General features: G+C 39.2%; 1 protein-coding gene across 8 annotated transcripts in view; it reads right to left on the reverse strand.

Annotated features, from left to right (window-relative positions):
* chd9 (chromodomain helicase DNA binding protein 9) overlaps window positions 1-14210 on the reverse strand; it is an 86842-nt gene that overhangs the window by 19820 nt on the left and 52812 nt on the right. For 7 of the 8 annotated variants that reach the window (XM_015031919.1, XM_015031918.1, XM_015031916.1 and 4 more), the window contains 14 exons: window positions 13922-14068; window positions 12200-12268; window positions 12033-12088; window positions 10348-10465; window positions 9908-9994; window positions 9505-9642; window positions 9113-9234; window positions 7372-7615; window positions 4465-4641; window positions 4232-4375; window positions 3622-3877; window positions 1888-2098; window positions 566-761; window positions 248-430 (listed from right to left, as the gene is read on the reverse strand). In XM_015031919.1, coding sequence (XP_014887405.1) covers window positions 248-430; window positions 566-761; window positions 1888-2098; window positions 3622-3877; window positions 4232-4375; window positions 4465-4641; window positions 7372-7615; window positions 9113-9234; window positions 9505-9642; window positions 9908-9994; window positions 10348-10465; window positions 12033-12088; window positions 12200-12268; window positions 13922-14068 — 2148 coding nt within the window. The remainder of the gene's footprint in view (window positions 1-247; window positions 431-565; window positions 762-1887; window positions 2099-3621; window positions 3878-4231; window positions 4376-4464; window positions 4642-7371; window positions 7616-9112; window positions 9235-9504; window positions 9643-9907; window positions 9995-10347; window positions 10466-12032; window positions 12089-12199; window positions 12269-13921; window positions 14069-14210) is intronic. The other variant, XM_015031917.1, reaches the window with a different exon arrangement.

Genomic DNA, 14210 nt, shown 5'->3' on the forward strand with positions numbered 1-14210 from the left:
AACATACACCTTGAACTTCAGTAGAACTGTTTAAATAAACGCATATCCATGTGGCAAAATGGCCCACCCAAAGTATTCCAGTTGCAATCTGTGGCAAGAACTGAAAATTGAAAAATAATTCTCCTTCACAACTTCACAAAGTTGCTTTTTATAACAGTAAAAGGTCATGAAAGCCTTTGCAAGTCACTGTATAGTAAGCAGCTGCATGGTTTAAGCGTTTTATAATCGAGATAACTCATCGTCTCACCCCTCCTCCCGTGCCTCCTCCAAGACTGTTGTCACGGCCACTCATGCTCTGCAGCACTGCTTTGTCCAGTCCCAGCTTCAAGCTTGCGCGGTCGAACATTTCTCGCTCGTACGAGTTCCTGGTGATAAGACGGTACACCTTCACCGCCTTGTTCTGACCGATTCGATGACAGCGAGCCTGAGCCTAGAGGGCAAAACAAACGGGTAAACATGAACTCAAGGCAAAAAAAAAAAAAAAGCTAAACTGTACTTTTAACTTGTTTGGCATCTGTTCTTAGTGTAATATTCATAGGTAGATTACGTGATTTTTTTTTTTTACCTGCAGGTCGTTTTGAGGGTTCCAGTCAGAGTCAAAGATGATGCAGGTGTCTGCTGCGGTGAGGTTGATGCCCAGGCCGCCAGCTCTCGTACACAGAAGGAAAACAAAGCGGTCCGAGTCGGGCTTACTGAAGCGGTCTATGGCAGCCTGTCGCAGGTTCCCACGAACGCGTCCATCGATGCGCTCATACAAGTACCTACAGCCAAGGCAAACACAATTAAACTGTGATATGAACTTTATTAATGCTTTCCCTACGACCTTCGTCAACAGACTTTGAATGTACCCAAAACTCTGGTTTTATTTTAAACCGGTTTTAACTGGAGAAACAATCTCAAACAGTGCTTCTTCAAAGACCGGTTGCGCTCTTTCACAGCGCGGCCATCCTCACCCCCTCCCACATCCGAACCCTCTGCCCTCCCTGGAGAAATCCACTTCCACTCTGGTGAAACCTCACAGACTCTCCAGCTTGTCTGATGTGGTGGAACCCCGAGGGCATCTGTAACCTGCTAATGAACCCTGTCCGAGGTCGGAGCTGCTCGGCTCCTCACATGCTTACAACCGTTTCAGGTTTGCTCCACATTCTGGCGTGAAGCCAGAGCAAAGAGAGAGAGAAAGGAAGGCGAGGAGACATAAAAGCAATCAGAAGATGCTGAGGAAAAAACATATTTTAAAAATATGTAAGCAAGAAAGTGGAAAACCAGAAGAGAAGAGGCATACACCCAGACTCTCGGCTATAAATTGTAAATTCTTAAACGGTTTTATATTTTACAGCCATCAACCCATTTCAGGTTTTAAGGAGACTTCAGAGCTATACCAAAGACATCACATAACAGAAACATCACCCACCCACACAGTTTAAGGCAAACAAGATGAGAGCTTGTGATGCTTTGATTTAAAAGCTTATACTGAAACTCTACAAATCAGCTTTCAGATAATTGTCAGTCATTATGAACAACTCCTGTTGATGCATTATGGAGAAAAACACTTCTAATACTGAGGCCTATTTTCAGAATGTAAACAATTTTTTAAAAAAGGGTGATTTTATACAAATTAGTATTGGAAATCTTTTCATGAAAGCGAGAATAATTAATTGTAAAATGTTTGTACTCTAATTCTAGTTCAGGTGTTCAGTGTTTATCCATCCCTCTGTATTTATATTCTTGCCTCTTGTGACTCGTAGACAACAATCCAACCCTAACGCCATCTCTTCTTCTCTACAAGCAGCCATTTAAGTTGCTCCATAAATTTAACATATTTTTCCTCCTAATAAGAATGTAGCGAACAGTGTGAAGAGCAGCCCTGTTACATTCAACAGACGTTACCTTTTCTGAATGAGGTAGTCTTCCAAGATATCCAGACAGCGCACCATTTGGGAGAAGATGAGCACCTTATGGCCTCCTGCTTTCATCTTGGGCAGCAGTTTGTCAATGAGGACCAACTTTCCAGCAGACTGCACCATCGCCTGCAGGTGAAAGTCAGCGGCAGTGGGATTGTGTACTTCCCTGAAATCCTCCAGGATCTTCTCTTCCGCCCCTAAAGTGGCAAAGACACAAATCTGTCAGCAATGCTGTATTTAACAAAAGTTTCATTTCTTCTAATGATTCAACTCAGTTTATCCCTGAAATCCAGGTAAGACACAGGATGTGCCTTACCTGGCACATTTTTTGGGGGCAAAAAAAAAAAAAAATGTGTGGGCTTGAACAAAAACACAAGACATTCTTGAACCTTGGCATATTTTGTCACTTGGGATTTCATGAAATAGACCAACACAAAGTGGTATATAATTGTAAAGTGGAAAAAAATATAATTGTTAAGGGCTTCAAAACAAGGTTTGTTGTGAATTAGCACTACACAAATAGCCTGAATTGAATAAAAACACAAAGTTATTATTTTTACAAATAAAAATGAGAAAAGTTAAGCAGTACTGAGAAAAGTTCAGTATTGAGCCCCCTTGACTGAATCCAACTCAGTGTCAGCAACTGCCTTCAGAAGCCACCTAATTAGTAAACTGAGTCCATCTGTTTGCAATTTGATCTCAGTATACATACAGCTGCTCTGTGAAGGCCTCAGAGGTTTGTTAGAGAACATTAGTGAACAAACAGCATGATGAGCAAAAACACAGCATATAGGTCAGAGCAAACATGGAGAAGTTCAAAGCAGAGTTAGACTATAAAACCATAACCAAAGCTTTAAACATCTTATAGAGCGTTGTTTAATTTATCACCCAAAAATGGAAAGAGTGTGACCCATGGCAGAGCAAGGCATGATTATCTGTGTAAACTAGCCAGTTGTAAAAGGAGAGAATTAATCTGAGAAGCAGCAATGAGGCTAATTGTGACTCTGCAGAGATCTACAGCTCAGGATGGAGAATCTGTTGGAAGAGTGGTAAGGAGTTACCTATTGTTCATAGAAAGTCACATGCAATCAACCACAAGCCATGTGTAAAAACAGTAAAAATGTATAAGAAGATGCTCTGGTTAAATGAGACAAAAAACTGAACTTTTTGGGCTGGAATGGGAGGCTGTTCTTTAGTAACAATAAATTCCAGGAAAATAATCCTGGAAGAAAACTAGACAAAGGCTGGAAAAAGACTTGAGACTGAGAAGCCAGAGCTATGAAGGAAAGGTGTAGATCAAGGCATATTGATGTGCTAGAATGGCCCAGTCAAAGTCCAGCCTTAATCCTATTAACTCTTGTAGAAAAAAAAAAACATGAAAAAGATTCAGACACTCTCCAGCTAAACTGATTAAGTTTGGGTAATTTTGAAAACAATGGGGACAAAATGTAGTAGTCAGACATTCAAAGGTTCAGTAATTCTACAATGTGTTGACTTATAAATGCATGAATGTTTTTATGAAAGAAAATCTATGCATCGTTTTCATCCAACTTCACAGTTCAGTCATACTTTGTCGGTCTTCAATGAAATATATTAATATTTGTTACCATAATGTGAGAAAATGTTGAAAAGTTCTGGGCATTTTAACACTTTTGAAACAAACTGTAGATATTAGATGCCCTGAAATGTTGACAGTTTTAGCAACTCGGTCCCAACTTACCTTTGATGAGGTAGGGGTGGTTGCAACACTTTCTTAATTCCATCATGGTGTTGACCAGGTTGGGCATATTTGACTGGCCGGCTCCTTTAGCCAGGAAGGAGAAATTCTTCTCCAGGATGGCGCGATAGTATTTTTTCTGGATGTTGGTGAGCTCCACCTCAATGATGGTTTCCTCTTTGGGAGCCAGCTTCTTCTCCACGTCTTCTTTCAAACGACGCAGCATCATGGGCTTCAGGATGCCCTGAAGCTTTTGCACCTGTGGGCCAAATGGGTCACGCAGTGAAGCAGCTGCATGTGCACTAACAGGTGCGAGTTTGAAAATGCAGCATCATATGCACCGTTTTATTTATTTTTTTTTAACGTTTATTCATATCTTTTACAAAAGATTATGTAGTGAAACTATGTCACTTCTAAGTATTAGGGTAAACATTTTCTGTGGCTTTTAGATCTAGTATCGCATGCTGAGTTCTTGCTGTTACAAATAATTCTATGGGACTCCATGCTGAGAGACTGTGGGAGGAAAAACTACCTGCACTAAGCTGACAACTGATATATTTTTGGGAACACGGAGAAAAATATGATTTATGCTGTTCTATATCTGTGAGCTCACCTGCTCCTCTGTCTTGAGGTCACCAAACTCCTGCATGAAGTTGTTCTCAGAGGGGAAGCGTGCCGGCTCCAGGAAGTGGAGGAGACTAAAAAGCTCCTCCACTGTGTTTTGCAGAGGCGTACCCGTCAGTAGGACCTTGTGCTCCTTAAAGAGGAGGAAAGAAACAGCACAAATTAAAACTGTGTTCAGCTTAAGCTGCAGAGCACTATTTTATTCTTGAATCATTTCCCTACCAGGTTCATGAGTTTGAAGCCCTCAAGCAGCTTGCAGTTCTTGTTCTTAAGACGATGGGCCTCGTCGATGATCACGCAGCGCCACTCGATGGCATTGAGCTCGGGACAGCCGCCCAGGATCATCTCAAACGTGGTGATCACAGCTTGGAACTTGTAGGCACCCCGAATCACGCGACCCTGAAACGCATGGATGGAACTTGTGATGCTTCAATCAGACCGACATCAGAATTGGCCATTTTTCTCTTAATTTGTTGTGAATTGGCACTACGTAAATAAACTGAAGTGAACTGAAGCCATTTATTTTCTCCTTTTCTTTTGTGAGGAAATCATCTCTAGCAGAAGAAGTACATTGGCACCTGCATGTTGAGTCTTACTGCTGTTTATTTGTTGTCTGTCTGGGGAGGCTTTGCATTGCCACGCCTCTCCATTTGTATCCATTGCCTTGACAACAGCCCTCCAGAGATCCTCTGTTATCCTTTAGCTTTCCCCTCCCCTCTTCCAACAACCAGCCAGCCGGCAGACGACTGGAGGAGCCACTCGTTCAGATATGCTTGAACAGCAATGACAGTGAGCTCCCCTTGGAGAGTGCTATGACATCACAGGCTGCCTTGGAGACAGCCGGGTGGCGGCTCCGTTCTCTTCTCCTCTCCCTTACCTTAATTCCTGTTACGCTTCGTCTGAACACTAAGAGCTCCTAACTGCCTGATGCAAAATATCACATGCCCTGTCAACCACAGACAGCCTCCGTCCAAGGCTCACTAACTACCTCATAGTCTACTTATTGCAGCACAAGCACCCCTCTCTGGTTCTTGTTAAATGCCATCTTGCTAATGCAAAGCTCATTAAAATGATCTCACCACCAACAGAGGAAAGGGTTTGCTTTCATGGAAAAAAAAATCTATTGTGCAATTTGACAGACTGAAGTGAAATCTACTCAGTATAGCACCCTTTTAATTCAGGGGTGTCCAAAGTGTGGCCTGAGGGCCATTTGCGGCCCTCTGAAGGATAATGGCTGGTCCAAATAGAGCAATTCTGAACTCCAAGCATAGGTGGTTGATGCAGATAGACATGTTTTCCACATATTTTACATTTACATAACATTTCTTAAAAATATATTAGGTACAAATAATAGATTACCATTAACGAGGTTTTTGCATTCATCTTAATTTTGGAGTAAAGCAGAACGACAAACATTTATCCACATTTTCCTAAAAGCAAATCTGATTTGCTTTTAGGAAAAGTAAATTTGATTTAAATGTTTTAAATCAAAACATTTAAAAATGATGGGTCTTTTTAAAGATTTGTACATTAATTTTCTACAAAAAATCTGACCATTTTGTTCATTTCAATAAGATTGAAATTGCTTAGTTTACGAATGAACAGCTAAAATTAAAAAGTCACCTAAGGTTGGGTTTAAAATGATGTAAAAAAAAAAAAAGCAAATTTTTAGAGGCCTCAAGCGCTTTCAATTCAGTGTTTGCGCACATAAACCCGCCGTCCTGGGGCGTGAACTTTGACCTACGTTAGTCTCTTTTCTCCAGGAGAGTGCTAGATTGTCATTCATAAATCTGAACTAGATTTTTTTTTCTAATTCTGAAATTAATATGGCTTTAAAGCATGCCATGTTGTTATACAAAGTCTGCTTCTGATTGGTTGATTAGTCCCACATGATGACTCCTCCCTCAGAAGCAATGAACTTTGGAATCCAAGACAAAGATTTGTATAACCAGGTCAGAAAAGTTGTAACTTTTTAATGATCACTTTTATTATGTTTTTTTTTCTTTTTATTGTCATTTGTTTGCATCATGTAAAATCTTTGTTTTAGAGCAATCTTTGACAGACTGACGGCCTCCCAGTAAAATGAAAGTCAGTTCTTGCAACCAAGTAATAGATCATAAAACTCATTCTTTGCCCTTGTGAGATACTGATAAAATATTGATGCATTTTATATTATAATCAGTTTATGCAGCAGCATTTTTCACATTCATTTTTCATATTAATTCCAGTCACAAAATGTCCCCCAAACAGTAGCGTCTAGATTATGATTGTTCTTTGTTTATCATTCATAATAATTTGCATTTCTTTGTTTCATTAATAATTAAATAGAAATGATCACAAATAAAACACCTGATTTTGTTAGGAATTACTTGTGTTATAGGCCTTTCACAAGTTTTAGATGAAGAGTAATTATTTGATCGCTGTCAAATAATGTTTAAGCTTGAGAAGAATACAGACATCTTATTAGATCTGTAGCAAATATCCTTGAGATTGTTTTGATGTATATCAACAAAAAATATAACTAATGACTAGAGTAAAGCCACAGAAATACTAGCCTTTTTACCCTGCAAAACCGTTTCACTAATGTATGAAATCAAGTTTTTTTTTAAATAAAAAAAAGACACAGATATAACCAAGGTCTTGCATTAGTGACAGAGAATGTGAAGTGTTTCTAGCTTTGTGCTAAATATGGTAATCACGTCCTGCCAAGCATTTTCAATGTGACTCGTTGTAGGCAGACCTGATATTCTGATTCATATAATTACATAGCTCACAGGATTTTGCGTTGCTGACAGTGCTGCTGTTTTCTAAAGAACACTTTAATTAATTTAATCGAAGTGAATCACTGCTTTCCACTTTAAAGTTCAGCAGAACAGTGCTGCTTTTTGTTCATCTGTCTTTAAAAGGTAGATTAGATGTGCCTCAATCTTGGAAAAAGGCTCCTGAATCTATTAAGATATCTGGTGTTAGATAAGCGACATAAGCTGGATGTCCTGTAGTCTTCCTAAGTGTTTCTCATGGAGGTTTTTTGGGGGAAGCTGCGACTTCACACAAAAAATACACTGAATGGGGCACAAACTAATTTAGACTAAAATCTACATTTTAGACATGATATTGACCAGCCCTTACCTGTGCATCTCTGAAATACATCTCATACTGCTGCAGCATCTGCCTGCTGATCATGCTGCCGTGGTAAACGATGACATTAAGGTGAGTCCAGGTATGAAACTCTCGCTCCCAGTTTGCAATAGTAGAGAGGGGGGCGATGATGAGAAAGGGCCCTTTGATGCCGATACGATGGATCTCTTCCAGGAATGTGATTGACTGGATGGTCTTTCCCAGGCCCATCTCGTCAGCCAAGATGCAGTTGCGCCTGATGGATGTTGGGGGGGAAAAAAAAATGGTTAGTGGGGTAAACCGTGCAAATGTGGCTGGCTGCTTTAATGATGTGCGTAGGTTGGGCTGCAGGAGAGATTCCCACATCGCTATATCACAGAGAAAGTGTTGTGCATTCGTCATGAGACTGTGTACAAAGGGAAAAAAATATATTCCCAAGACACAAAAAAAATAAATTACAAACAATGAGGTAGAAAACAGCATCATCAGCAGTAATCACAGTATAAAAAAAATAAAAAAGAAAGCATAATTTCTGCTCCTGCAATCCATTTATTCAGCTGTCCAGTGGGTGGGGGTATAATGTCTTGATGCTAATTGCAACGTGCAGATATTCCCACTGGCCTCTTAAGCAGCCCTCGAGTTTTGATGAATCTCTCTGCGTAGGCATACGCTAACTCCTGCACGCTCACACATAACTAAACCAATTCCCAGGGTTAATGCAAGCGCCGACACTTCACTCCAGATGCATAGCATTGCTTTTGTGATCGTGGGTGAAGAAAAGCAACCGGTTGTGCATTTGTGTGCACCTCCAAGGCAAATCTGACTCTCTTCCTGACCCCAAGCAGTCTAAATAGGAATCCTGTATATGAGGGCCGTGAGGCATAAGCAGGAAAGCTCATTCATTATTCATGACCTGTAATCTCAAAACACCCAGATCTTTCTAGAAAAGTACAATCGCAAGCAGAATATATCCATTTAGTTAGGCATCTTTAATACATATGAACTGTGAAATATTATTTTATTTAAACACTTGTATAGAGTGTAGTGTCATAGTTACACAAAGCAATAGTTAACTATATCAGGGTTTCTGCAGGTTTCACCAAATCAAATTTAAGACCTTTAAATGAATTAATTTAAGTCAGGGGTGCCCAAAGTCGAGGGCCGGCACCCTGCATGTTTTAGTTCTCTCCCTGGTTTTACACACCTACATCAAATGATGGCTCATTAGAAGGCCTAAGCAGAACATTGGCTTGGGAGGAGGTTGTTACTACCACTAGGGAAAGAACTAAAACATGCAGGATGCCGGCCCTCGAGGACTGACTTTGGACACCCCTGATTTAAGTCCTACATCTCCACAGGAAAGTATAAACTTCGTCCAGACAGCTGGCAATAAATGTACACTTCCCCATCCATGATAGACGCCAAACAGCTAGCAAGGATATGTTAGCAGTAAATTGCTGGTAGCCTCAACCACCTCAAGTTACAGAAGACAATGAAGATGCCGGCATGCGACTCAAACTTTTGCCTGACAGAAAAATCCCGTGAGAAAAAAATAAATAAATAAATATACAAGATTTAATAGTCCTGCTGAAATAAAAGTCAAGATCTGTGACTAAAGTATTTATGCCCAACTTACTTCCTTTTTAAATGTATTTCAGACATGTTAAGACCTTAATTTTAGATACATAAAAAATACTTTGCAAGTGAATCCATGGGGATGACATCCGGGTCGTCGACACAGATTAAAACTGACCTGTTGTACCAGTTGAAAAGAAGCCAGTTGACCCCCTCCAGCTGGTAATCCCTGAGTGTGTTGCCATTCCTGTACTCCCTTGACTGCTCCCTCTTCTTCCAAAGGTTGGCTGGAGGCCGTTCCTAAGAGACAAAACGGATAACATTACATTTAGATTTTGGATCAAAACACAGGGTTTTCTAAAGCTATTTCAAACTGATAAAACATTTTCAAAAGCACTCAAAACTTGTTTATCTTCTGGATTTTGTCAGGTTTTTTTTTTCAAGCAGGAAGAATAAGAGAAAAAAATTTTTTTTTACATGTTTAAAACATGATAATATCAGAACAGCTGTTTCTAAACACAGGTCAGAGAAGAAATCAGCAGGATGCTGGGAAGCATTGCTTCGTCATACCACTCTGCGCGAGTCTGGCTTGACTGCCTGCAGCCGCTCAAACTCTTCAATCTTGCTCTGATCAACGTCGTCCTTCAGCTCCCATGTACTGTCCTCATAAGGCAGAGAACACCATTTCACCAGGTAGTACACCACTTCCTGGAGCAGACAGAGGACAATGAGCACTGGAAATGACTCGAGCAAAGCTAAGCTTTGCTTTTGTAGCATTATCAAAGGCTGTGAGGCAGCCCATTAGGGTGGCCTTGGGCATTTCTATGATTCATACTAGATATCATTACAGGCTAGAAGATATCAAAAGGCAGAAAACCAACAAACGTAAGAAGGGATAAAACATTTTCAGCAACAAAAGCTAGGAGCAAACGCACTGCTCTGATAAGTGCTTAACTGAGAAGATGTACTCTACCTCTCCCGTGTCTTTGTCCTCGCAGTACGACACTTCGAGCACTCTGTCAACTTCCACATAGTCTGGGTTGAAAGGTTCCTCATCCATCTGAGAGGAACAGAAGATACAAAAACAGAAAGAGCAGAAGCTAAGTAGAAGAACAAATCAAATTCCCACGCGCCATCTGGAAACAGAGAAACAACTCTCCTGTATCGGCTCAGTAAGTAAATAAATTCAAATCAATGCACACAGATGTGCCATCCCACACATATCAAACAGAAAGCTTTTTAATATCCACACACACCCCTCCAACACATGCGTACTGAAAACAATTGTCACAACTGACGTAATTATATAAAAAGAACAATCCTCTTATTAGAAATACTAGAATGAGGAAACATAAAGCGGTGTGCAAATAGATGGAAGAGGCTGTTTGCACACACATACACACGCAGCCTTACATCTGTGAAGAAGAGCGCCCTCTGTGCTTGTTTCATCTTGAAGCGTTTGATCTTCTGCTGAATCCTCTTGTCCTTTTCTAGATGCTGCTCAGTGGCCCATTCACAGTGGAGGTAGGAGCTGACAGACACACAGGGAGACAACCATGAAAATCCGCTGTTACACACTGCTCACATCACCGGAGGGCGATCGGATTTTCTCACTGGCCTTATGTTTCCACTCATCTCAGTCATTTTTAAATGAGAAAAATAAACAGTGCCATTAACATGTTCATCATTTTTATTATTTGGCTGAAGGGAACAGAATCTCGCTCATGACAGCTCAGTGATTTCAAAGGCTGCTTCAGGCTTTTGGAAAAAAAAAAGAAAAACACATTTGAACTATGACAGCTGTCCTAAAGATGCTTATACATATAGTGGAGACAACTTTCCTTAGATTTTACCTTTTTTCTCTACTTCACTTTTCTTCAGGTCTCTTTAATATGTCAAAACAAATCCATTTCCATAGGTGGTGTCCAAAAAGTGTCAAAATATGAATAATAAGTGACGGCTGGTTGTTTTTAGAACGTCTGTTAATATTAAAACTACCAGATGTCAAAAAAAAGTCTAGAAAATGATAACTACAAAATTAACCTAAACCACAGTTTATTAAGTCTAAAGCAACACAATGTTGACATTTTTGGTCTCACCGAGTGTAAAAAATGTTTTAGAAAAAGCTAATTTCTTTTTCCATTAGCTCTATGACCCAAGCCCTCTTCTGATTGGATGATCAGCCCCTTGTTACATCCCCTTCAAAAGAAGCTCAGGCTCTCTGGTGAGCTGCTGAGCTCCACTCAGAAGAAAATTTAAACTCCATAAAGAAGCTTCTACCTGTTAGATAATTATTCATGCTTTTAAGATCTGGTTACCATAAATGTTTTCGTTCACAGGATTCAACTTTTCGGCCATCAACCTGGGATGTGTGTTTGGTATAACTCGATAACTTCAATTTAAAGTGTTTCCTTTTGTATCCAACGAGATTTCACAACCAAAGTGAGAAACCAGCAACACATCAACAACTGAAACTAGCAGTCATGCCTGTTTCTGAGTTACCTTTTGGCCGAGAGAGGGAACTAGCAGAATAATGAGAAGTCCAGTTGGTTTCATGAGTGAAATGACCCGATTTCAGACCAGAGAGAGGTACTCAACTTTTCCTTTAAACGGTGGTTCTGATGATGAAAGCTGACAGGCCCAAGTGGTTCAAGGACTCTGCCTTCCTTCTTTTTGTGCCATATTTTAGCTTAAATTATTGAGTGGAATCAAAACTAGGCCCAAGCTTTTGATTATTTTTATATCTTTAAGCAGTTTCTGTATTTTGAATGTTTCATTTCTTGTCATTAAACACAGAAGGCCGTTTTAGACAAGGAGGTGTCTGTGTGACCATTAATATCTGGAAATAAAAATATAACTTATACTATGCTGTCTTTTCGTCTTTTCCCCATACTTGGAAAGTATTTAATTCAATTAAATAAGATATTTTAACACAGAGTTATGTTTCAAAGCCTTGGAAGAATTTCTCATTTAAATTGAATGTTAAAACTTTAGGCAGGAAAACAGAGAAATTGAAGATATTAGTTTCTTCATGTTTTTATGTTCAATTTGCATTTTGCATAGACAAATAAAGATCAACAATAGAAAATTGAACTTACTAGTTTTTGTATTTTACAAAAAACTCTTCCACTTCTACCATTACACCTGGAGATACCTAGAATAGGTTTAAGATAACAAAAATGGCAGTAAGTACAACAGAAAAACAGAAATTACAAACAATTAAATTTTAATAATGACTGATGAGAATAAAGTGATGTATAATTACCTCCTTCTTCATGATACGAGAAGACATGATTTTGTCAACAATAGCAGCATCCTCCTCTGTAGGATTCTCCTGAGAGACAGTAAAGACTTAGGTCTCATGTTTAATTAGTCTCCAGATCAGACAACTTAAAATGTTTTGGCAACAGAAACTCGGGTCAAATATTTCCCACAACATACAACAGAGAAATCTCATAAACAAGAGTTAGCAAAAACAACCTCATTACGTCTCTCAATATGACTTGAATAAAATTAAATAAAACATTATAAAGAAAATAGCTTTTGTATTACAATGTGAAGTAAAACTAAGTTTTCTAGTTATATTTTTTTTTGTGGAAAGCAGTCATGATTTCCAAAATACTGCAAATATATTTCCATTCATGTGAGAAACTGAAACAAATTGGATTCCTTTTGAAGCCTACAAAAAAAAAATCAAGCAGGATTTATGAGAAAGAAAATCAGCCAGCTCTGCTTAATCTATCAAAATATTGATTGTTTTTCTTTGAAAAGGAAATTGTTTCAATAAGACTTGTGCAATATGGGAAAAATGCTTTGCATCTAGCTCTGCTGGCTCACAATATTAACTGTAATAATGTTGCCCTCGCAAAAAATGTATAGGTAGCTATATTTCTGCTATATTTATATAGTAATAACTGTATTCTCACATGATTTGCATAAGCACCACACTGTTCATTTCTGTACAACACCCACATCTATTTTAGTTGCAAGGCTACCGAATCACTGAAGAGGCTCAAAGTAATTGTAATTAAGCGTTTTTTTTTCTTTCAGGTATAATTAGTGGGAAGCATTTGTGGAGCATTTACAGTCATCATGATATCATGGAGCAGCAGGAGTTCTCCCCTTTCCCTGCCTGCAGCGGAGCAGGTGCTATATTTCAAAGCTGCAACGTTTTTTACAAGCTGATTTCATGAAACAACCTTCCTCAGATCTGAAAACTTGTCAAATAATGCATCCAGGTGGTGATGGTATTCGGTCAACACTTTTCTCCCCTTGGTCTTCTGTATGTTATTATGGACAGAGTGAATGTATAGCAGAGGTATATGTGTCACTTCCTCCTGACAGAGGTTTTTGTCCTTTACCCATACCAAAACAGTTTCACCCAGGTCTGTTAGGACCCGGCTTAGACAGAAAAATAAGCAATAAAACTGTCCTGTGCAAAATTTGTTTAACTTTTTTTCTGTCCAATTTAAGACAAAAACAATAAAAACAGGAAGCCTCACCCTTAATAATAAGTTTAATTAGAGCTAAAATAGGAAAAGCTCATAGTCTCAGCCTCCCACCATTGGCTTAGTCACCTACATATCGAATGTGGGTCAGTGCACTGCAATCGCTATTTTCAGCTCCTTCTGTAAGCTTTGTTTGCTACCTTCTGAGTCGCAATATTGTCAGGTGCTGATAATAAATGTTGCATGAAAAGATGTGTGCAACTCCGATTTGTAGAGTCAGTCGGCTCTGTAAAGAAAATTCACGAACATAACATGTGTTCCACTTTTAATATTTGGGGATGCTGAGCTGAAAGCAATTTATATTAATAAATGAGTCCAATTTGCTGCGCTGGAAGCTTAGTAAAACCCTCTTGGGTATATTTTTTTGGATATTTAAAAGTGTTGATAGTTCAACCAATGCTTAGTAATGATAACAGAAACTTTACTTTGATGCTTAATCTTATCTAACTTGCCAGGCTCATAAAAGCAGATACACTTACAACAAACAGCTGAACAGCAGGGTCCTTGGATGCAGCAGTGTTGCTTTTCTTGGTTTTCACAATAACTTTGACATCCTCATCTGACAATCTGGCCTCCAGCTCTTCAGCGTACTTCTTTCTCTTCACCTGACGGTTCGACCGCCTCTTCTAGAGAATCACAATAAAGAAGAGGCAGATTAACATACAGAAAAATAAATTGATACAAATATAACAGGTTCATTTGTTGAAAAAAATAATGCTTTCATACAGGGGCCCTGTGGTTCCATACGCAAGGCTGCTTAGTAAGGTC

Source organism: Poecilia latipinna, unplaced genomic scaffold (genome assembly GCF_001443285.1).
Source record: "Poecilia latipinna isolate Pla-1442-1.1 unplaced genomic scaffold, P_latipinna-1.0 Scaffold223, whole genome shotgun sequence".
Lineage (NCBI taxonomy): Eukaryota > Metazoa > Chordata > Actinopteri > Cyprinodontiformes > Poeciliidae > Poecilia > Poecilia latipinna.